The 26,263-nt window shown below is 38.4% G+C and overlaps 1 protein-coding gene across 2 annotated transcripts in view; it reads right to left on the bottom strand.

Moving 5' to 3' along the window:
- The window catches only part of STARD9 (StAR related lipid transfer domain containing 9), a 511,030-nt gene that overhangs the window by 247,735 nt on the left and 237,032 nt on the right, over nt 1-26,263 (bottom strand). For both annotated transcript variants that reach the window (XM_053697793.1, XM_053697794.1), the window contains exon 7: nt 25,682-25,794. In XM_053697793.1, coding sequence (XP_053553768.1) covers nt 25,682-25,794 — 113 coding nt within the window. The remainder of the gene's footprint in view (nt 1-25,681; nt 25,795-26,263) is intronic.

Here is a 26,263-nt window from a genome sequence, read left to right as displayed (position 1 = left end):
TGGCGTCGGTCGTGACAATGACCACTCTGGTCTGCGGGAGGTCACCCCTTGTGACAGGTTGTCCAGGGACAGCCACCAACGGAGTGAGTCTCTGGTCCTCTGATTTACTTGTATCTTCGGAGACAAGTCTGTATAGTCCCCATTCCACTGACTGAACATACACAGTTGTAATGGTCTTAGATGAATGCGCGCAAAAGGAACTATGTCCATTGCCGCTACCATCAAACCTATCACTTCCATGCACTGCGCTATGGAAGGAAGAGGAACGGAATGAAGTATCCGACAAGAGTTTAGAAGTTTTGTTTTTCTGGTCTCTGTCAGAAAAATCCTCATTTCTAAGGAGTCTATTATTGTTCCCAAGAAGGGAACTCTTGTCGACGGAGATAGAGAACTCTTTTCCACGTTCACTTTCCATCCGTGAGATCTGAGAAAGGCCAGGACTATGTCCGTGTGAGCCTTTGCTTGAGGAAGGGACGACGCTTGAATCAGAATGTCGTCCAAGTAAGGTACTACAGCAATGCCCCTTGGTCTTAGCACCGCCAGAAGGGACCCTAGTACCTTTGTGAAAATCCTTGGAGCAGTGGCTAATCCAAAAGGAAGCGCCACGAACTGGTAATGCTTGTCCAGGAATGCGAACCTTAGGAACCGATGATGTTCCTTGTGGACAGGAATATGTAAATACGCATCCTTTAAATCCACCGTGGTCAAGAATTGACCTTCCTGGATGGAAGGATTGTTCGAATGGTTTCCATTTTGGACGATGGAACCTTGAGAAACTTGTTTAGGATCTTGAGATCTAAGATTGGTCTGAACGTTCCCTCTTTTTTGGGAACTACGAACAGATTGGAGTAGAACCCCATCCCTCGTTCTTTTAATGGAACAGGATGAATCACTTCCAGAAGATAACCTTGGGAGACTATTTCTAGCGCCCAAGGATCCAGAACATCTCTTGCCCAAGCCTGAGTGAAGAGAGAGAGTCTGCCCCCCACCAAATCCGGTCCCGGATCGGGGGCCCGCATCTCATGCTGTCTTGGGAGCAGTGGCAGGTTTCTTGGCCTGCTTTCCTTTGTTCCAGCCTTGCATTGGTCTCCAGGCTGGAGTGGCTTGAGAAGTATTACCCTCCTGCTTAGAGGACGTAGCACTTGGGGCTGGTCCGTTTCTGCGAAAGGGACGAAAATTAGGTTTATTTTTGGCCTTGAAAGACCTATCCTGAGGAAGGGCGTGGCCCTTGCCCCCAGTGATATCAGAGATAATCTCTTTCAAGTCAGGACCAAACAGTGTTTTCCCCTTGAAAGGAATGTCAAGCAATTTGTTCTTGGAAGACGCATCCGCTGACCAAGATTTTAACCAAAGCGCTCTGCGCGCCACAATAGCAAACCCAGAATTTTTCGCCGCTAACCTAGCCAATTGCAAGGTGGCGTCTAGGGTGAAAGAATTAGCCAATTTAAGAGCACGAATTCTGTCCATAATCTCCTCATAAGAAGAAGAATTACTAATAATCGCCTTTTCTAGCTCATCGAACCAGAAACACGCGGCTGTAGTGACAGGGACAATGCATGCAATTGGTTGTAGAAGGTAACCTTGCTGAACAAACATCTTTTTTAGCAAACCTTCTAATTTTTTATCCATAGGATCTTGGAAAGCACAACTATCTTCTATGGGTATAGTGGTGCGCTTGTTTAGAGTAGAAACCGCCCCCTCGACCTTGGGGACTGTCTGCCATAAGTCCTTTCTGGGGTCGACTATAGGAAACAATTTTTTAAATATGGGGGGAGGTACGAAAGGTATACCGGGCCTGTCCCATTCTTTATTAACAATGTACGCCACCCGCTTGGGTATAGGAAAAGCTTCGGGGGGGCCCCGGGGCCTCTAGGAACTTGTCCATTTTACATAGTGTTTCTGGAATGACCAGATAATCACAATCATCCAAATTGGATAACACCTCCTTAAGCAGAGCGCGGAGATGTTCCAACTTAAATTTAAAAGTAATCACATCAGGTTCAGCTTGTTGAGAAATTTTTCCTGAATCTGAAATTTCTCCCTCAGACAAAACCACCCTGGCCCCCTCAGACTGGTGTAGGGGCCCTTCAGAAACAATATCATCAGCGTCCTCATGCTCTTCAGTATTTTCTAAAACAGAGCAGTCGCGCTTTCGCTGATAAGTGGGCATATTGGCTAAAATGTTTTTGATAGAATTATCCATTACAGCCGTTAATTGTTGCATAGTAAGGAGTATTGGCGCGCTAGATGTACTAGGGGCCTCCTGTATGGGCAAGACTGGTGTAGACGAAGGAGGGGATGATGCAGTACCATGCTTACTCCCCTCACTTGAGGAATCATCTTGGGCATCATTTTTACTAAATTTTTTATGACATAAATCACATCTATTTAAATGAGAAGGAACCTTGGCTTCCCCACAGTCAGAACACAATCTATCTGGTAGTTCAGACATGTTAAACAGGCATAAACTTGATAACAAAGCACAAAAAACGTTTTAAAATAAAATCGTTACTGTCACTTTAAATTTTAAACTGAACACACTTTATTACTGCAATTGCGAAAAAGTATGAAGGAATTGTTCAAAATTCACCAAAATTTCACCACAGTGTCTTAAAGCCTTAAAAGTATTGCACACCAAATTTGGAAGCTTTAACCCTTAAAATAACGGAACCGGAGCCGTTTTTATATTTAACCCCTTTACAGTCCCTGGAATCTGCTTTGCTGAGACCCAACCAAGCCCAAAGGGGAATACGATACCAAATGATGCCTTCAGAAAGACTTTTCTATGTATCAGAGCTCCACACACATGCAGCTGCATGTCATGCTTTTCTCAAAAACAAGTGCGCCATACCGGCGCGAAAATGAGGCTCTGACTAAGATTAGGGAAAGCCCCTATAGAATAAGGTGTCAAAAACAGTGCCTGCCGATATTATTTTACAAAAAATACCCAGATTAAATGATTCCTCAAGGCTAAATATGTGTAAATATGATCGATTTAGCCCAGAAAATGTCTACAGTCTTAATAATCCCTTGTGAAGCCCTTATTTACTGTCTGAATAAAAATGGCTTACCGGATCCCATAGGGAAAATGACAGCTTCCAGCATTACATCGTCTTGTTAGAATGTGTCATACCTCAAGCAGCAAAAGACTGCTCACTGTTCCCCCAACTGAAGTTAATTCCTCTCAACAGTCCTGTGTGGAACAGCCATGGATTTTAGTAACGGTTGCTAAAATCATTTTCCTCATACAAACAGAATTCTTCATCTCTTTTCTGTTTCAGAGTAAATAGTACATACCAGCACTATTTTAAAATAACAAACTCTTGATTGAATAATAAAAACTACAGTTAAACACTAAAAAACTCTAAGCCATCTCCGTGGAGATGTTGCCTGTACAACGGCAAAGAGAATGACTGGGGTAGGCGGAGCCTAGGAGGGATCATGTGACCAGCTTTGCTGGGCTCTTTGCCATTTCCTGTTGGGGAAGAGAATATCCCACAAGTAAGGATGACGCCGTGGACCGGACACACCTATGTTGGAGAAATGTTATACCTAAAACGTTATGAAAACAACTTAAAGAACCCCCTGCACCTCAGGGGTCTGACAAAGGTCTCGCTATGATTCCGGTAACCTATTTCTCAGTTTGGGCCCAACCGAAGCTGAAGTTTGCTGCCTTCTTGTGAAAATCAACTGTGCATCTGAGGCGCGAAAAATAGGCCCCGCCCATCATATGTGATATAATGTCAGCCTAAAAAAACGCAAGGAAGCGGTATAGAAACTAGCCATGTGGATTTAAGCATCCGAAATGTACAATAAAGCCATTTGAACCCCAGCACAATGCCCAACACCAGTGATTATTAACCGTTTGAGCAAATAAAAACGTTATGCTGCCCCAGTGTCTAACCATGCTGCCATCATTTTCTTGCTGCATTTAGCCCATAATAATTCATACACAGGTCTCCAGTAATACCCCTTCTTATGTCTATAGGTTTACTGCTACCCCTTCCCTCTTGGGAACTATGTCAGCCTGTTCTGAAATATCACAGTCTCTTCAGAAATAAATGACTGAACATACCTCAATGCTTGTAGCATGAAAACGTTCCCCACACTGAAGCTTCTCTAATACTCCTCAGCCATTCTGTGGGAACTCATATGGATCTTAGTGACATCTGCTAAGATCATCAACCTCCAGGCAGAAATCTTCTTCCATATGCTGCCTGAGGAAAAATAGTACTCACCGGTACCATTTAAAATAAAAAAAGTCTTGATTGAAGAAAATAAAAACTATCATTTTAACACCTCTTTCACTTTACCTCTTCCTATTACTAGTATAGGCAAAGAGAATGACTGTGGGTGGAGAGAAGGGAGGAGCTATATATACAGCTCTGCTGTGGTGCTCTTTGCCACTTCCTGTTAGCAGGAGGATAATATCCCATAAGTAAGGATGAATCCGTGGACTCGTCGTATCTAGTAGAAGAAATATTGTTTGTGAAGTGTTTATCAGGGTACTGTATTATGCATGAGCTAAGCATAAAAAAACTAAACTTGTATGCAACAGGACATCAGATTTGGTAGACTCTAGTCTTTCCTTTGGGCATATGTGACATGTCGTTTCACTTTATAGCATCACTTTGCCACAATGCTTATAAACGGTTGCTAGACGCAAAACAATTTTTAGCAAATAATTGAATAAATGAATGCAACAATTTTTTTTTTTTTTAATAATAACTGATTCGTTCATGAGGGTAAAACTGTTACTCTAGGGGCAGGAAATGATGTGTGGTAGGTGGGAAAAGCTTTACATTTACAATTTTACACTATTTAGTTGTGATCCAGCAATGTTTTTTTCAACTGATCGATTCCTGTGTCAGTCAATAAGCATGTAAGCCTCACTTTTGTTCTTAAAGGGCCATTATACACTCATTTTTTCTTGGCATAAATGTTTTGTAGATGATCTATTTATAAAGCCCATAAAGCTTGTTTTTTAAAAAAAGGGTCTTTTCATATGCAAAAGAAGGGGGAGGGGGGGAGTGTCTTATTTCCCACTTGCAGTGGGCTTTCCAGCTGCCTTTTCAACAGAGCTAAACTAAAAGCTTCTAAGTACGTTTTTAAACCATTTTATACTGGATTTTTATATCAGTATCTGTGCATCTTATTCTTTATAGTAGTGTCTATTACATGCAGTTATATGAAAATGAGTGTATACTGTCCCTTTAACAATCCAGACCCCATAGAATGTATTTACTGTCCAATGTTCCTTTAAAATGAGATAGTTAGGGGGCGGAGCCTGGATGAGCATGGTGGCAGACATGTAAAGTGTGAGCTCCTGCTGTAGTTTCAAGAGAAAGTGGGTTTATAACTCTCAAAAGCTTGCAGGTCTGTTATAGGACATTAAATACCCTTTACAATAGCAGACAGCAACCAAAGATGTGATCACAAAACTGCAGATAAAGGAATTCAAGCTGGAAAAAGATCTTACAAGCTGCAGGGAAACAAGAAAAAGGAGCTACTCAGAAATGGAGACAGAAAAATCATCTCAGCTTCAACAACATAACAAGTAACCTGGTATATCTCCACTAGAAGTCCGGTAAGCATATAAACAATATACATGCTTAAGGATGATAAGAATATAAGAGTTATAAAACGTTATATAGCCATGTGGGAATAAACAAAGATGGCCACCGGACAGGACCCCTAGCTAGCTTCTGAATATAACACAACGCCTAACAATCTATTTTAAATAGTGCAAAGGGAAATCGATACACAAATAAACCAGGGAGGTTTTAGCACTACATACAGTGATATTTAAGACTGAGGGAAATAAATATTAAGATAAAGCAAGTGTGGAGAAGTCCGTTCATAATCTTAATACAGCAGAGAGAAAAAACAGTGACAGTTTGCAATTCTTTTTCCCTCATAACTCTTCCCAGGCTACAATATCAGCTAAAGGCAACAGAGATTACAACAGGTCTATGTATGAACTTGTTTTAAAAAAAGAAAAAAGCTACAGCATTTAAATTGTATTGAAGATACAGTTTGAGATAACAGCTGCATTTGCCCTCATTAACTAAAATCTACTATTTGCATTGTTTGAACTCTGTTGACTCTGCATTAACATACAAAAGCAAAGGCAGCACAGTTTCTCTAGCACTAGCAATATTCATTGCAACATGGCAACTAAAAGACAAAATAAATTAACTACACCAGGTAAATTTGCTGCAAAAAATCTTTTCTTCAAATCATCTAAAAGTGATAAAATAAAGGAAATGGAGCCTAACACACAAGATGAGGAGTTAGAACAGGAACTGGAACCTCAGCAACATGATGGTGACATTCCTGCTACTAAAGGGGACTTAAGGAACCTAGTCTCCAAAAAAGATATCAATGCAAACTTTAATAAGATGTGGGGAAAAATGGATTCATTTCAAGATACAATTACAAGCAGTCTTGCAGAAATTAAACAAGATATATTGGAGCTTGGAACAAAAGTGGAAACACCAGAAGAAAAGGATGAATCCATAGAAGAAGATATCACTAACATTACACATCAACTGACAGATCAACAACAGGATATAGAAGATATTCTTGAAAAGATTGAAGACTTAGAAAATAGAAGCAGGAGATGCAACATACGCCTAAAGGGTGTTCCAGAATTAATAACTGCAACAGAATTAAATGAGTATTTAAAACATCTATTTCAAGCCATCACAGGGTCATCTGAAGAAGGAAAATTTCAATTGGAAAGAGCTCATAGAGCTCTAAGAGCGAAACCGAAGGAGGGGGAACCTCCAAGAGATATAATATCTAAATTATCCCGCTTTCAAGAAAAGGAGGAGATAATGGCAGCAGCTAGGAAGAATCTGACTTTTAAATTTAAAGGATCTGTAATACAATTCTATCAAGACTTATGTCTCAGAACCTTACAGAAACGCTCAGCACTACGTCCCCTAACACAATTGCTACGGAAGAATCAAATAGCGTATCGATGGGGATTCCCCTTCGCGCTTCATATATTTCAGGATGGCAAAACAACCACTGTGAAGGTCAAAGAAGATATCTCAGAGGCCTGCCAACTTCTCAAATTAGAATGTCCAGTAATGCGGGAAAGTCAGCAAGACACCAGAAGAAGACCACGTGGACAACAACAAAGCATCTCTCAAACAGAGAAGTACCTTCTGTAGGCGCATCTTTAGAAGAGCGCTACTCCCTGATCTCTTGCATTATACCCTACATATGTCCCTCATCATTTTGGCAGAGGATACTGGATACAGATGAGTATACAAATGTCAATATACAAAACTAACTTTGCTTGGGATATATCGATGGACATAAAGATGTAAATTCCATGTTATATATAGTCATTGTTTTTGTGATTAAGCAGATTAAGTCCAATATTTACATAAGATCTGGGCAATATCTTTGCCGTATGCCACTATAACCCGTTCCTTAGACCATATATATATATACTTCCCACTTTCAATAAATTTAAGTTGTTAGTAACTCTATATTTTAAGAAACTACAATCCCGACATTATGGTTAGAACTATGCAAATATGCTATAGGGAAAAACAATGTTATAAGATACAAATGTTTATTGTTGTTTGTTTTTTGTTCATTTCAATTTATTTTATGTACCGTCGAGCAGGTGAGACGAAAGTTTCTCCATCAGGAAAAGTTATACAGGAGAGCAGAGGATTTCACAACATTGTAAGTGAAGATATTGATCAGCTACAGGTAGAGAAGGGGAGGGGAATAGACACATGACTCCCAAGATAAGAATAATCTCACATAATGTAAGAGGGTTAAATACGGATAATAAAAGAAAAACAGCAATTACACAGTATCACAACTTAAATGCTAATATTATATTCTTGCAAGAAATCCAATTTACAAATAATCAAATACCCAAATATTGGAGTAGATATTTCACGCAACAATACCACTCCACGACTGACAAAAAAAAGAGAGGAGTGTCAAAACTTATACATGCACTTAACTTTAAAGAAGAGGTGCTGGCAGATAAAGAGGGCAGGTATCTTATAGTGAGAGGACGTATGCAAGACACATCAATTACACTTTGCAATATATACGCACCCAATGAACAACAGCATGACTTTTTTCACCACTTTTTTTCACCACTTGTCACATCTACTGACACAATGGTCACAATCGAAAATCATATGAGCCGGAGACTTAAATATTAATCTGAAAATGCACAAAGCAGATCCACCTCACAAACTCACTAATAAACAAACCAGACATAATTCCATCTCTAAAAATATTAAGAATATCTTAGAAACTCATAATGTGATAGATACCTGGGTAACATTATATAAGCAGACGAATGACCACACGTACTACTCCCCAGCACAAAAAATCTATACCAAATTAGATTATATATTTATTAGTCAAATTCTACTCCCCAGTTTACGCAGTTCCACAATTCATGCATGTGTCTGGTCGGACCATTCTATTATCCAGATACAATTAGAGGGACTGGTCAATGTGATTAGACAGAGGTCATGGACTTATGATCCCAATTTATCGAAAAAAAACGGAATTATATGACAAAATTATGCATAACTTGACAGAATACTGGAATATAAACACAACGACCACTCCAACGATCACGTGGGCTGCCCACAAACCATTCATAAGAGGTTTATTGATAAAGGAAAAAGCTCTATACACACAAGAAATTAAGGCTCACATAGAGATACTTCAACAGGAAATAGAAACGCTTGAAATCCACATAGAAGCACACTAACCTCAGATATTTTCAATAAACTAACACATAAGCGACAAACACTAGCTAAGATTTTAAATGAGAACTCCCTCAGAGCTATGCATAAGTAGAAAGCACATTACTTCATATATGCTAATAAGCCAGACAGATTTCTAGCTCACAAACTAAGGGAAAGGACTAAAAATCTAACTATACAACAACTAAAAAAAGCAGACGGGACGCTTACATCTCACCCTCAAGACATTACGGACTGCTTTGCACAATATTATGAATCTCTTTATGACAGAAAAAAAGTCCAACATACTACTCAGACGAAAACACTTAGACACCATTTTCTGCAAAAGGCTAAACTCCCGAAACTCAATGCTACAGACATGGAAGCCCTAAACACAGAAATAACAATAAACGAAATCGCCCTAGCAATAAAAGATCTCAAAATAGGCAAGGCGGCGGGCCCTGACGGGTTCTCAGGTGAATATTATAAAGTATTCAAAAAATGTCTGATCCCCCACTTACACAAGTTCTGCAATGACATCATGCAGGGTCAGAAACACAAATTAAACAATGGCACTACACAGGCTTTTCCTTATCAGAAAATATTTTATTATTTCTTTTAGAAATCTAGGGATCAGCAAGTAGGTATTCCCTATGTGTAAAGGAAATGGTGCTCATGCATAGATATAATAATACTGACACATAAGGAAATGGTTAAAAGGAGAATAACCATATTCAAAAAGTATGCATAAAGAGCACTCTGGGCCCTGACTAAAAGGTGAATTTCCAAGAACAGGATAAATAAAATAAAACCTTTATTATTAAATTAAAAAACCAAACAAAGTTGGTTAGATGACATACAAATTAAAAATAACCCCGGTATAGGTACCAGATATACAGAGTAAGTGAGATCACTAGTGAAAGGGTTCTGCCTAAATCTATTCACATATAGACAGTGATCTCAACGGTAATATTTTGATGACCCACACACCTTATTAATAAGAGGAAAGAAATATTATTACTCAAACTATGTAGTTAGTTAAATAATAAAGTTCACAAAACTGCTACAGAGGATGTGAAAAATCATACAGATAAGGTGTGAATGTAATTCACACCTGTTAAACAAGTATGTGTAAGTAGCGTAAGTGCTTCAGCTATTGAATCCCCAGGGGATATGTAATAGTTAATACAGTGTTAGTCTGTCCAAACCCAATATATAATCCACACTAAGTAAATTATTAGGAGCTAGCACTCAAAGGGTATATATAGACTCTATAATGTCTGAATGTGCATTCAAATCAGTCTAGAGATAAAGTTGCTAAACAGAAACCTGCCAGTGAAAATTCTGTAGATGCATCTCAAAGTAAGTCCATACAGAAAAAGGTTAATTAAGATATAAGTTACTGTAGATAGTACAAATTAATAGTATCTGGAATTCAGTGAAGTGCCCCCTGATAAGTATCCACAGGACACTGACTGGAAACAGAGTGGCTATATAAATGCCTATTTTGAGGAATGTGTATTTAGGTGAAAGTAAAGGAGAAACAAGGGAGGTTAGATGTCTTCCAGGAGCTACTGCTCACAGGGATAAGAATCGTATTTTGAGAATTGTTAAGGCAGCAGAAAAGGGAAGTGAGTTAGATGTGATTGTACATTTAGGAACAAATGATCTGGCTAGTAGTCATGTTGCTGCTGTTCAGAAAGAGTTTTGTGACCTAGGTAATCATTTAGAGACTGTGGCATCAACTCTATCATTTTCTGCTATTTTACCTGTGTATGGCCAGGAAGCAGGAAAGATGGAGCGGAAAACAACATTTAATTCTTGGTTAGATAAGTGGTGCAGGGAACGAGGATTTGGTTTTATTGGCCATTATAGCTCTGTTTGGAAAGATACTAGGTTATTTAGGAGAGATGGCTTGCATTTGGATGCTAAAGGAACAGAGTATCTGGGAGAGGAGTTTAAATACTTTATTAGAAATCATTTAAACTAATAAAGGGGGGTAGCATTAATATATCCACCTGCCCCCCACAGCATGCCAAAACTGTTAGTCCAAGTAACAATTCTAGAAATTCTAGTAGAAAAATTCTTCGTGCCATGAGCACAAATGCTCGCAGCTTAGGAAATAAATTACCTGAACTCATTTCAATAATGACTAGGGACAACTTGGATTTAGTAGCTATAACAGAAACATGGTACAATGATTTGCATGACTGGGACATAGTCATACCTGGATACAGGTTATTTAAAAAGAACAGAGTAGGAAAGAAAGGTGGAGGAGTTGCTTTGTATGTAAATGAAAATATAAAGGTTACTGAAATTGTAGGAACAAATGATGAGGTGGAAAGTATTTGGGTGACTTTGGAAATTGGAGATAAAAATGTTTTTAGAATAGGGGTTGTATATAGGTCTCCATTGCAGGATGAAAAACTGGACAATCTGTTATTAGATGAAATAACCAAAATGACCATGAAGGGTAAGGTTATAGTACTGGGGGACTTTAATTTGCCAGATATAGACTGGAAGATTCCTTCTGCCAGATCGGCTAGAAGCAGGTATATTCTTGAATCTCTGCTAGGGGAATCACTTGAACAATTAGTCAAGGAACCAACTCGTAAGGAAGCTATATTAGATCTAATACTTACAAACAGTGATACAGTTTCAGATGTGTCTGTAGGTGAGAACTTAGGATCCAGTGATCATCAATCTGTTTGGTTTAGTATTCATGTTCAGGAACTGTCCACCCAGACTAAAACAAAAGTTTTAGACTTTAGGACGGCAGATTTTTCATTAATGGGAGAATACCTAAAGAACTATTTAAAGGGGAAAACTCTTATTACAGGGGTTCAAGAACAGTGGGAATTTGTGAAAGGTGCCATTTTAGATGCAACCGCACACTGTATTAGACATGTCTGTAAAAGTAAAAGAAAGCGGAAACCAATTTGGTTTTCCAAAGAAGTAGCACATGCTGTAAAGACAAAAAAGATAGCTTATAAAAATTACAGACACACACAAGCAGATGATGATATGAAAATATGGAGACTCCAACAAAAAAAGACTAAGCAGTTAATTAGGAAGGTTAAAGCTCATGCAGAAGAGAAGATAGCACAGTCAGTAAAACATGGGGACAAAACATTCTTTAGATATATCAGTGAAAGAAGAAAAAATAAGGTAGGAATAGTAAAATTGAAATCAGTTGATGGTAGAATAATAGAAGGAGATAAGCAGATTGCAGACTGTCTCAATGATTACTTCTGTTCTGTTTTCACTAAAGATTGTGAAGATACAATGTCTACATTAAGGGATGCAACGCAAAATAGAAACAAGCTTAACAGTAATCTTTTTACAGAGGATGAGGTTTTGTTAGCATTATCAAAAATAAATGTTACAAAGGCAGTGGGTCCTGATAATATTCATCCAAGGGTTTTAAAAGAACTTCGATCAGTGCTAACTGTCCCATTAACTGATCTGTTTAATCAGTCACTATTAACAGGAGCTGTCCCAGATGATTGGAGAATAGCAAATGTAATACCCCTTCATAAAAAGGGCAGTAGAGAAGAATCTGGCAACTACAGGCCAATTAGTTTAACTTCAGTAGTAGGGAAATTAATGGAAAGCCTCTTAAAAGAAAGAATTATGACTTACATAAAGACAAACAATTTAGAGGACCAAAATCAGCATGGTTTTACTTCAGGGAGATCATGTCAGACTAATCTAATTGACTTCTTTGATTATGTAACAAAAGTATTAGACAAGGGAGGAGCAGTTGATGTAGCATATCTAGATTTCAGCAAAGCATTTGACACCGTCCCACACAATAAACTTATTCACAAACTATATCTCCTTGGTCTAGATTTAAAAATTGTGAACTGGGTGGAATGCTGGCTTAAGGACAGAAAACAAAGTGTCTTAGTAAATGGAGTTCATTCAGCAGAGGGGGCTGTTACTAGTGGTGTTCCTCAGGGGTCAGTTCTGGGGCCTGTTTTGTTTAACATATTTATCTGCGATATCAGCAAAGGGCTACAGGGGAAAGTATGTCTCTTTGCAGATGATACAAAAATTTGCAACAGAGTGGATGTTCCAGGGGGGGTAGACAAAATGAGAAGTGATATACAACAATTGGAGGATTGGACAAATGACTGGGGTCTAAAGTTTAACACAGCAAAGTGTAAAATAATGCATTTAGGGAAGAAAAATCCAAATGTTAATTACAGACTCAATGACACTTTACTGACTGTTACAGACGAGGAACAGGACTTGGGAATTATTATTTCAGATGATTTAAAACTTAGTAAACAATGTAGTAATGCAGCGAGTAAGGCTAGCAGAATGCTTGGATGTATTGGTAGAGGTATTTGCAGCAGAAATAGTAAGGTTCTTATGCCACTTTATAGATCATTAGTTAGGCCTCATCTTGAGTATTGTGTGCAGTTCTGGAGACCATATCTTCAGAAGGATATTAACAAACTTGAATCTGTGCAAAGGAGGGCTACCAAAATGGTACATGGTCTAAAAAATAAAACTTACCAGGATAGGCTCAATGACCTAAATATGTATAGCTTAGAGGAGAGAAGGGAAAGAGGTGATATGATAGCAACTTTCAAGTACATTAAAGGGTTTAGTAAAACTGAGGCTGTGGGTATTTTACATAAAATGGAAAATTCAAGAACAAGGGGTCATGAGCTCAAGCTAAAGGGTAGTAGATTCAGAAGTAATTTGAGGAAGCACTTCTTTACAGAAAGAGTGATTGATTTATGGAATAAACTTCCTCAAGAGGTAGTAGCAACAAACACTGTGGGGGACTTTAAAAATGCATGGGACAAGCATAGGGCTATCCTACGAACTAGATAAGTTTATACTGTTAGGTAAGGTCGGGCAGACTTGCTGGGCCTATGGCTCTTATCTGCCGTCAATATCTATGTTTCTATGCCGTTATTACAGATGTAGATAAATAAATGCAGTTGTCCCTCTCAAATGAAGGGTTAATTAATATTAATCAAAGCCTGGGTATTGGTGGAGCTAGCCTGCAGCATATAAATTACGAAAAAATAATAATAAAGTCTGGCATAACCAGGACTAGGAGTTAATAATAATAAATCAGTAGAATCAAGTCACTCCAATACAGCACTGCGTTCTATCAGCTGTAAGTTTGTACCTCTATGAAAGTAGAATCATAGATCAGGCTAATAATGGTCCACTCAACCAGAGAGTCAGAGTTATGGTAATATAACATATGTATCAACCCAGTCTTGATATAAAGATAGTCGATTAGTTATCAGTTGGAATCTGGCACAACCCAGACTGTAAGTACTTCTACTATGTATTTAATTAGCCAAGGACTTATTATAACTCAATTAGGAGAACGTTAGAGCGTGTTATGCTTGAATAAGTATACAAAAAGTATTAAGTACTTCGTTTGCAATCAGTTACAGTCAACACATAAGTATTGTGTCACTCAAGCGTATCTCACATTAATAGCCTATGAGTTATGAACATGCTGTCAAACACTAGATGTATGTTATCTACTTGTGTAGCACGGGTAAGTTGCGTCTAGCATAACCCAAACCCTCAGTATGATGATTGTAATGCGTAATCACACACAGCATGTACTCAAGTTACGGCTAAGTAAAGTCTGGCACAACCCAGACCGAAAGTATATTAAATTTGATATGCGATCAAACAAAACATCTCTTAATGTTCTAGATGGAAACCGTATATCGTGTTCAGCTTAAATTACTCTGTAAAAAGTATCAAGCACATAGTCTCCATCCGGTCAAAGTTCAAAGAACATTCATATGGTATAGGCAAATTGATTTCCGTTAGTGGCTCGTAATTGTAAATTGAGTCTGGTATAACCCCCATCCACAGTGTATTAACTGTAATATTTCATCATACAAAGCAAGCTCTCAAGTTTCGGTTAACTAAAGTCTGGCACAACCCAGACCGTAAGTATATTAAATTTAATGTAGAATCAGACAGAGCATGCGCTATAATTTCAGATGGAAACAGTGTAACGAGTTTGGCTTGAATTACTATATAACAAGTATCAAACACATGGTCTCCATTCAATCACAGTTCACAGAACAATCATACGATATAGAAAATAGTTAATTTCGACCTCCGGTAGTGGCTAGTAAATGTGAGTAAATAATATTAAGCAAGTTTACCGGGCTGAAATGTAAATGTATGGTTTGAGCACATCAGTCAGCTAAGCTAAGTCTGGCACAACCCAGACCAATCACAAATTAACTCTCTGTGTGTGTTTTTTGTGAGTAACGTACATCTTATGTACAACCAGGCTTTTAAAATGACATGAAGATAGAGTGTGAACGTGTCCACAACTCTCTCCTGACGCGTTTCGCCCGATAGGGCTTTATCAAAGGCAGCGAGCCACCGGATCTAAGGGATTATATATCCTGAGAACCGGAAGTTCCACCTACGCAGCATTCCAATTGGTTATGGAATCATGACAAGAATGTACATGATAGACATTTGCTAGAACCAATGTGTGATATGCAAGATCGTGTTTAAAGTGAGCCATACAGAATCACATAAGTAGTAATGCTATTTAGGGATTATAATGATTCTAAATCCCGGCAGCAAGTAGATGTGTGCATAAGAATCATCACGAAGATGTACTCCTCTAAATGTGATGATTATAATCAAAATATAGGTTATGGTAGAACAAAAGGGATGTATAGTACAGTGTAGATAAAGTTAGGCAAGTATGGGATATAGACAAAAATCTTACCAAATTGAAAAAACATTTTGTTTTGCTTTAATAAATAAACATCAAAATTGATATAATTATGATATGGTCATGACTCAGATGTGTGATAAAAAGTTTGTGTTTCAAATTTATTAAAAATGTGTGGTAGAAACGTGCATAAAACTTGCGAACTATTTGAATCAACAAAATATGATAGTGATATTCCACATTGGTGAAATTGTGGTGAAATCAAATAAGGTAGAGGATGCAGGTAAAAAGTGACAATAGAGATGTGTCCCTAGGTGACGAAATAAAAATCATAGAAATTATATCTTTTTCCAGAATATAATATGAAATTAGTGAAAATTGTGTGATGATGTTGTTGAAGCTCTATATTAATAAGAACAAAGTAAATAGTGCTAAGGTTTTTGTGCTATGCTGTGAGCGAAACACATTATGTGATGTTAGGGCGTATTGGTGAATAAACATAGTATTTGAATAATTCATATTAGCAGGTTTTCTGCATATGGATTCTATATATTTTCTATTAAGGCCCTGACTTAGAAATCCTAAAATTAAAGTCAGGTTTTTTATCTAGTGTAAATATATAATATCCTGTGTATCCATTGGAATAAAATGTAATCCACATCACAGATTCACTGGAAGAGTCATAATCCATATCTGTAGATGGAATAAGGTATAGAATACTGTACATTAATGAAATTGAGTATACCTTAGATTATGATTATGTCATAATTTTATTTAAATCATATGAACATGAAATAAAAATAAATATGAAGATAGTGAGATTAATGATCTTGTATGTTGGAATTTAGTTTGGATAGCACTGTATAAACTATAACGTTTGATAATTCAGAGTAGGAAAAATTGGATATAAATAATCCAATGTTATTGTGATTAATTACTAGTTAAGTATCATGTTATATATAGTATAAGTGCCACAAGAATTCCCAAATTTTTATTTGTGTAAATAATCATTATATTATAAATGATAATTTCTCAATATGAGAGTAATAATATTGACCTGTATAATCTCATCTTGCAAAAATTGTATATAAATCAAATATCCCTGTTTCTACATAAGGACATAATATAAGGATAGTGATCTAATCCTCGTTCATCTGAAGTCCTGAGCTCATCTGAAGTTCTTAGCTCACCTAGTGAGTCTATCTATAGAAATACATAGAGATTATTCTGTTCATTGAGACCCCAGGGTTGGACAGAGTTCAATAAATATATCCAACGACTTTCAGATTTTAATAATGCAGTCTCTAAATTGCCACCCCTGAAACCTAGGCTGACTTTCTCGATACCCCAACATTGTAAGTCACTTTGGTTGGAGTTATGATTTCTCAAGAAGTGTGCTGCTACACTAGTTAAGTTTTTTGAGTCCTCTTTATCTTTAGCAGCATTCTTTATGTTTCTGAGATGTTCCATCAGCCTGGTTCTCAGTTTCCTGGTCATCATACCCACATAATACAGATTACAAGTGCATCGGAGTACGTAAATTACACTCAGTGTTGCAGCTAATATAACGTTTGATTTTATGTTCTCTTCCGAAACGATCTTGGATTGTCGAGGTATTGCGCATAAATTTACACGTACTACAATTTCCGCATTTGTGGGCACCTGGATTGAATGCTGAGGTAGTTTTGTTTCTTTGAAAATGACTACTAGTAACAATGTCTTTAATGTTTTTGGTTCTTCTGAATCCAAACGCGGGTTTATCTCCTAGCATCGTTTTAAGTATAGGATCCATCATTAAGATATTCCAGTGTTTTTTGATTATGTTTGTAATTTGGGGGGTTTGAGCATTGTGAGTCAGAATAAGTCTGGGTATTTGTGAACTCTGTTTGTTTCTTTTGTATAATAAATTTTGTCGAGGCTTTTGTCTGGCTCTCTGTTTGGCCTTCTTTATTGATCTTTTACTATATCCCCTTTTGATCAATCTACACATTCAGACATTATAGAGTCTATATATACCCTTTGGGTGCTAGCTCCTAATAATTTACTTATTGTGGACTATATATTGGGTTTGGAGAGTCTAACACTGTATTAACTATTACATATCCCCTGGGGATTCAATAGCTGAAGCACTTACGCTACATACACATACTTGTATAACAGGTGTGAATTACATTCACACCTTATCTGTATGGTTTTTCACATCCTCTGTAGCAGTTTTGTGAACTTTATTATTTAACTAACTACATAGTTTGAGTAATAATATTTCTTTCCTCTTATTAATAAGGTGTGTGGGTCATCAAAATATTACCGTTGAGATCACTGTCTATATGTGAATAGATTTAGGCAGAACCCTTTCACTAGTGATCTCACTTACTCTGTATATCTGGTACCTATACCTGGGTTATTTTTAATTTGTATGTCATCTAACCAACTTGTGTTTGTTTTTTTAATTTAATAATAAAGGATATATTTTATTTATCCTGTTCTTGGAAATTCACCTTTCAGCCAGAGTGCTCTTTATGCATACTTTTGGAATATGGTTATTCTCCTTTTAACCATTTCCTTATGTGACATCATGCAGGGTACCCGTATCCCACAGGACATATTGCAGGCCAAAATAGTGGTTATACCCAAACCAGGAAGGAATCCCAAAAAATATCAAAACTATAGGCCGATCTCATTGATTAACCAAGATTTAAAAAAAATTACAAAAATTTTAGCAAATGGACTCAAATTATATCTACCCTCATTGATACATCCCGACCAGGTAGGATTCATAAAAGAAAGGGAAGCCCCAGATAATGTGAGACGAACGGTGTCTCTGATTGAGTACTTGGTGGGGACAAAAACACCTTCTCTGCTTCTATCTCTGGATGCAGAGAAGGCGTTTGATAGGGTCGACTGGGAATATATGTTTGAGACACTAACATTCATGGGTTTCAGAGGACAATTCATGACGGTTATTAAAAACCTGTATTCAGACCCGACAGCAACTATAAGAGCAACGGGCCATCAGTCTAGGCCAATTAAAATATTGAATGGGACACGTCAGGGCTGCCCGCTATCACCTCTATTATTTGCACTAAGTATAGAACCTTTAGCGGCCTACATCAGGGGAGCAAAAGACATTACCGGAGTAAAAATCAACAAAGAAGAATATAAACTCACCTTATTTGCAGATGACATTTTGCTTACATTGACAAGACCTTTAAGATCACTTCCTCATCTATATCAAGTCATTGATGAATTTTCAAAAATCTCAGGCTTCAAAATAAATTCACATAAGTGTGAGGCTATACCGCTGACACTACCACTACATACTTGTAAGTTGATAGAAGCGAATTTTGACTTTAAGTGGGCTAAAAAATCTATCAAATACTTAGGAGTTAACATAACAAACACACTAGAAGGACTCTATAAGGCAAACTATACTGAGATCTTTAAGACTGTAAGAAGGGATTTGGGTAGATGGAGGAGGGGGTGTTTCTCCTGGTATGGCCGATAATTGATCATAAAGATGAATATTCTACCGAGAATATTATATCTCTTCAGAGCATTACCAATTAAAGTACCACAAAGAGAGCTAGCAGATCTCCAGATGGACCTAATTAGGTTCCTACGAGGATCCAAAAGAGCTAGAATAGCCTCCCAACTATTAAAACAACACAAACAGCTTGGGGGAGTGGGGGGTGCCGAATCTGTTAGACTACTATCAGGCAGCCAGGTTATCACAAATTACACTGATAAGCAAAAATTGTCGAGAAATAACCTGGACTAGACTAGAGGCAGACTTAGCTGGGGTGAATGATCCAGCAACGATTGTATGGAACACCTCAAACACAACAAACAAAACACTATACAAACTCAAGGTGACAAAGGAGTCCAAACATAATTGGAAATACCTCACAACTTCTCTAGGCCTCATACCCAAGGGTACTAAGATAATACCATTGGGCGCTATACTTCCTGCAGAATTTCAAAAACTAATAAGTAAGTGGGAAAATAAAGGCCTCTACAGAGTCACAGACTTTTTAGATAAAGGTAAAATGCTCACACACACCCAACTGAAAGATAAACTTCAGCCGGACACCTTGCATTGGTTCCTATACCTGCAGATATCCACCGCAATATACAAATACAGACAACACAAACCATTAAACCCATACACTACAACAGAACACATTACTATAACCCCAGGTAGAAATAAAAAACTAATATCACAACTGTACTTGGCAATACAAGATGCAAAAAAAGGCTCTAAATTGACGCTTCATGAGAACTGGGAAAGAGACTTAGGTGAAACATATGATGATGACAGATGGACACAAATACTTTCTAAGATTAGCAAGGGGCTGATATGCGCAGACCTTATCGAAAACTCTATTAAAACATCCTACAGGTGGTATCTTACACCCATAAGAACTGCACATTATACATTGCAGAAAAGTAGACTCTGTTATAGAGGCTGTGCAGAAATTGGAAATTATATGCATATGTGGTGGGAATGTGGGGAGATAAAACAAATTTGGAACAAACTATCTAAATTGATAAGTATCCTATTACATAAATCTATGACGCTAACGGTGGTGCAGGCCCTCTTGCATGTCTCAGATGAATCCTTAAACTTAGCTACCAATATATTCATAAATATACTCTGTACAACCATGAGGATATGTATAGCCAAACACTGGAGAACAGGTTCACTAACATGGTCAGAAGTGATTAACAGGTTAGATAATATATATGCTATGTCAGAATCTGCCTCTTGGTTGCAGGATAACACGACACATTTCCAAAAGATTTGGGTCCACTGGATCATGAACAGAGATAGAAGTGAGATAAGGGAGATTTAAAAGTTATACAGTTATGAGTTTATTGTTTTACAGTTACAAAAGTTTATGTTTAATGTTTATAATTATTAAAATAAAAGGAATACGCATTAGAAAAGGGAGGGTAAGGAAGACTATGGATAATTTCGTTCCTACTTCGGGAAAATAAACAGGACCTCATATATCTCCTATGCCTGTAGGCAACTTCAGTGGGTGGGAGCTTTTCCTAAGACTCTATGGACTATCAGAGATTTCAATAATGATGGAGATACATTGGAAAAGCCAGATGGATATACAAATTGCTGAGAGAGGTTGTTTCATCCTCCAACTATCTCTCACTTTGTTTGAGACAGATATATGGAATTATAAAACTTTATCGAACATGATAAGAGGTCTTGAGACTGTAACAAAGAATATAAATATATGTTTATCTGAACTAGGAGCATGGTGTATTAGATATACTGTCTCTTATCTTCCTTTCTGACAATAAAGATTATTTCAACTAAAATGAGATATTTAGGTATTTTTATATTCTTCTAAAGCTTTATATTGCTATATATAGAATCTTTTTTTGTTTGCAAGATTTCACGTTCATACACCATTATCCAAATGAATCAAATTTAATGCTATCACATGCTTTTCACGATACAGTTACTCTATTTATAAAATAAAAATGCTAGCAAAATAAAATCTGTATAGCACAGAAACAACCACAAAGGGGGTTAAACACATTGCTTTTTAGCGTTGCTAGTGATAAAATGAAACAAATTCATACCATTAGTCATTTTTCACTATAATAGCCCTTTGAGTTATAGATTTTTCGGATTTGTTTTTAGAGCAGCAGTTTTTGCACACGTCATTTTCAGCATACTCATTTGTAGTGAATTGCAGAAAATGACCCCTCCCCCCAACAATAGAGAGTTTGTTAGTAAGTGTTATAAGATATTGGTCAACAATGTTCAGCAAGTTAAAAAACAGAATTTATGTTTACCTGATAAATTACTTTCTCCAACGGTGTGTCCGGTCCACGGCGTCATCCTTACTTGTGGGATATTCTCTTCCCAAACAGGAAATGGCAAAGAGCCCAGCAAAGCTGGTCACATGATCCCTCCTAGGCTCCGCCTACCCCAGTCATTCGACCGACGTTAAGGAGGAATATTTGCATAGGAGAAACCATATGAAACCGTGGTGACTGTAGTTAAAGAAAATAAATTATCAGACCTGATTAAAAAACCAGGGCGGGCCGTGGACCGGACACACCGTTGGAGAAAGTAATTTATCAGGTAAACATAAATTCTGTTTTCTCCAACATAGGTGTGTCCGGTCCACGGCGTCATCCTTACTTGTGGGAACCAATACCAAAGCTTTAGGACACGGATGATGGGAGGGAGCAAATCAGGTCACCTAGATGGAAGGCACCACGGCTTGCAAAACCTTTCTCCCAAAAATAGCCTCAGAAGAAGCAAAAGTATCAAACTTGTAAAATTTGGTAAAAGTGTGCAGTGAAGACCAAGTCGCTGCCCTACATATCTGATCAACAGAAGCCTCGTTCTTGAAGGCCCATGTGGAAGCCACAGCCCTAGTGGAATGAGCTGTGATTCTTTCGGGAGGCTGCCGTCCGGCAGTCTCGTAAGCCAATCTGATGATGCTTTTAATCCAAAAAGAGAGAGAGGTAGAAGTTGCTTTTTGACCTCTCCTTTTACCGGAATAAACAACAAACAAGGAAGATGTTTGTCTAAAATCCTTTGTAGCATCTAAATAGAATTTTAGAGCGCGAACAACATCCAAATTGTGCAACAAACGTTCCTTCTTCGAAACTGGTTTCGGACACAGAGAAGGTGCGATAATCTCCTGGTTAATGTTTTTATTAGAAACAACTTTTGGAAGAAAACCAGGTTTAGTACGTAAAACCACCTTATCTGCATGGAACACCAGATAAGGAGGAGAACACTGCAGAGCAGATAATTCTGAAACTCTTCTAGCAGAAGAAATTGCAACCAAAAACAAAACTTTCCAAGATAATAACTTAATATCAACGGAATGTAAGGGTTCAAACGGAACCCCCTGAAGAACTGAAAGAACTAAGTTGAGACTCCAAGGAGGAGTCAAAGGTTTGTAAACAGGCTTGATTCTAACCAGAGCCTGAACAAAGGCTTGAACATCTGGCACAGCTGCCAGCTTTTTGTGAAGTAACACAGACAAGGCAGAAATCTGTCCCTTCAGGGAACTTGCAGATAATCCTTTGTCCAATCCTTCTTGAAGGAAGGATAGAATCTTAGGAATCTTAACCTTGTCCCAAGGGAATCCTTTAGATTCACACCAACAGATATATTTCTTCCAAATTTTGTGGTAAATCTTTCTAGTTACAGGCTTTCTGGCCTGAACAAGAGTATCGATAACAGAATCTGAGAACCCTCGCTTCGATAAGATCAAGCGTTCAATCTCCAAGCAGTCAGCTGGAGTGAGACCAGATTCCGATGTTCGAACGGACCTTGAACAAGAAGGTCTCGTCTCAAAGGTAGCTTCCATGGTGGAGCCGATGACATATTCACCAGATCTGCATACCAAGTCCTGCGTGGCCACGCAGGAGTTATCAAGATCACCGACGCCCTTTCCTGATTGATCCTGGCTACCAGCCTGGGGATGAGAGGAAACGGCGGGAATACATAAGCTAGTTTGAAGGTCCAAGGTGCTACTAGTGCATCCACTAGAGCCGCCTTGGGATCCCTGGATCTGGACCCGTAGCAAGGAACTTTGAAGTTCTGACGAGAGGCCATCAGATCCATGTCTGGAATGCCCCACAGTTGAGTGACTTGGGCAAAGATTTCCGGATGGAGTTCCCACTCCCCCGGATGCAATGTCTGACGACTCAGAAAATCCGCTTCCCAATTTTCCACTCCTGGGATGTGGATAGCAGACAGGTGGCAGGAGTGAGACTCCGCCCATAGAATGATTTTGGTCACTTCTTCCATCGCCAGGGAACTCCTTGTTCCCCCCTGATGGTTGATGTACGCAACAGTTGTCATGTTGTCTGATTGAAACCGTATGAACTTGGCCCTCGCTAGCTGAGGCCAAGCCTTGAGAGCATTGAATATCGCTCTCAGTTCCAGAATATTTATCGGTAGAAGAGATTCTTCCCGAGACCAAAGACCCTGAGCTTTCAGGGATCCCCAGACCGCGCCCCAGCCCATCAGACTGGCGTCGGTCGTGACAATGACCCACTCTGGTCTGCGGAAGGTCATCCCTTGTGACAGGTTGTCCAGGGACAGCCACCAACGGAGTGAGTCTCTGGTCCTCTGATTTTCCATAATCTCCTCATAAGGAGGAGAATCACTATCGACCGCCTTTACCAGCTCATCGAACCAGAAACACGCGGCTGTAGTGACAGGGACAATGCATGAAATTGGTTGTAGAAGGTAACCCTGCTGAACAAACATCTTTTTAAGTAAACCTTCTAATTTTTTATCCATAGGATCTTTGAAAGCACAACTATCTTCAATGGGTATAGTGGTGCGTTTGTTTAAAGTGGAAACCGCTCCCTCGACCTTGGGGACTGTCTGCCATAAGTCCTTTCTGGGGTCGACCATAGGAAACAATTTTTTAAAAATGGGGGGAGGGACGAAAGGAATACCGGGCCTTTCCCATTCTTTATTTACAATGTCCGCCACCCGCTTGGGTATAGGAAAAGCTTCTGGGAGCCCCGGGACCTCTAGGAACTTGTCCATTTTACATAGTTTCTCTGGGATGACCAACTTGTCACAATCATCCAGAGTGGATAATACCTCCTTAAGCAGAATGCGGAGATGTTCCAACTTAAATTTAAACGTAATCACATCAGGTTCAGCTTGTTGAGAAATGTTCCCTGAATCAGTAATTTCTCCCTCAGACAAAACCTCCCTGGCCCCATCAGACTGGTTTAGGGGCCCTTCAGAACCATTATTATCAGCGTCGTCATGCTCTTCAGTATCTAAAACAGAGCAGTCGCGCTTACCCTGACAAGTGTGCATTTTGGCTAAAATGTTTTTGACAGAATTATCCATTACAGCCGTTAATTGTTGCATAGTAAGGAGTATTGGCGCGCTAGATGTACTAGGGGCCTCCTGAGTGGGCAAGACTCGTGTAGACGAAGGAGGGAATGATGCAGTACCATGCTTACTCCCCTCACTTGAGGAATCATCTTGGGCATCATTGTCATTGTCACATAAATCACATTTATTTAAATGAGAAGGAACTCTGGCTTCCCCACATTCAGAACACAGTCTATCTGGTAGTTCAGACATGTTAAACAGGCATAAACTTGATAACAAAGTACAAAAAACGTTTTAAAATAAAACCGTTACTGTCACTTTAAATTTTAAACTGAACACACTTTATTACTGCAATTGCGAAAAAATATGAAGGAATTGCTCAAAATTCACCAAAATTTCACCACAGTGTCTTAAAGCCTTAAAAGTATTGCACCCCAAATTTGGAAGCTTTAACCCTTAAAATAACGGAACCGGAGCCGTTTTTAACTTTAACCCCTTTACAGTCCCTGGTGTCTGCTTTGCTGAGACCCAACCAAGCCCAAAGGGGAATACGATACCAAATGACGCCTTCAGAAAGTCTTTTCTATGTATCAGAGCTCCTCACACATGCGACTGCATGTCATGCCTCTCAAAAACAAGTGCGCAACACCGGCGCGAAAATGAGGCTCTGCCTATGATTTGTGAAAGCCCCTAAAGAGAAAGGTGTCTAAAAAAGTGCCTGCCGATATAAACTTATCAAAATACCCAGATTAAATGATTCCTCAAGGCTAAATATGTGTTAATAATGAATCGATTTAGCCCAGAAAAAGTCTACAGTCTTAATAAGCCCTTGTGAAGCCCTTATTTACAATCTTAATAAACATGGCTTACCGGATCCCATAGGGAAAATGACAGCTTCCAGCATTACATCGTCTTGTTAGAATGTGTCATACCTCAAGCAGCAAGAGACTGCTCACTGTTCCCCCAACTGAAGTTAATTCCTCTCAACAGTCCTGTGTGGAACAGCCATGGATTTTAGTAACGGTTGCTAAAATCATTTTCCTCATACAAACAGAAATCTTCATCTCTTTTCTGTTTCTGAGTAAATAGTACATACCAGCACTATTTTAAAATAACAAACTCTTGATTGAATAATAAAAACTACAGTTAAACACTAAAAAACTCTAAGCCATCTCCGTGGAGATGTTGCCTGTACAACGGCAAAGAGAATGACTGGGGTAGGCGGAGCCTAGGAGGGATCATGTGACCAGCTTTGCTGGGCTCTTTGCCATTTCCTGTTGGGGAAGAGAATATCCCACAAGTAAGGATGACGCCGTGGACCGGACACACCTATGTTGGAGAAAGCTTCTTTCCAGCAATATTTCTGAGTTTCTCCTTTCCATGCTATACCTTGCACATATGGTCCCTTCTCTGGATGTTCCCGCACTCGCAGAGTGTAAGGTTTTTTATGGTCCGACTGGTTCAGCAAGTCTCGAACACGCTCATTATAGATTTCCAGAAAACTAAAATAGAGAATTAAAATAATAACTTTATTTTGGTTAAAATGTTCCCTAATGTTTTTTTTTAATCAAAATACGTCCTGTCAATGCACTATAAATACCACTAATTTCTCACATTTACTATTTTACAGCTACACAGCCAATAAATACACTTATACACATTTTAAAAATACTTCCTTAAATGGTTTAGAAATAGTGAAAGGCAATCTGAACTAAAAACCCTTATCTTTGTTTTTAATAGCCACTGTCAATGGATGGTTGCCAAAATTGTTTACAATTGATAATATCAAAGTGCAAAGCTTGTCATGCATCTGGGGGCCTCTTTTACATTTTTACTCTGTACAATACAATCTCTGGACGTACTCTAATGGTGGTGCTGGAGTTTATTAAAGCGACATGAAACCAAAACAATTTCTTTCATGATTCAGATATACAATTTTAAACAACTTTACAATTTACTTCTATTATCTAA

This window comes from Bombina bombina, chromosome 1 (assembly GCF_027579735.1).
Source record: "Bombina bombina isolate aBomBom1 chromosome 1, aBomBom1.pri, whole genome shotgun sequence".
Taxonomy (NCBI): Eukaryota; Metazoa; Chordata; class Amphibia; order Anura; family Bombinatoridae; genus Bombina; species Bombina bombina.
Note: the sequence above shows the minus strand (reverse complement) of the source record. Positions and strands in the feature narration are given on the sequence as shown.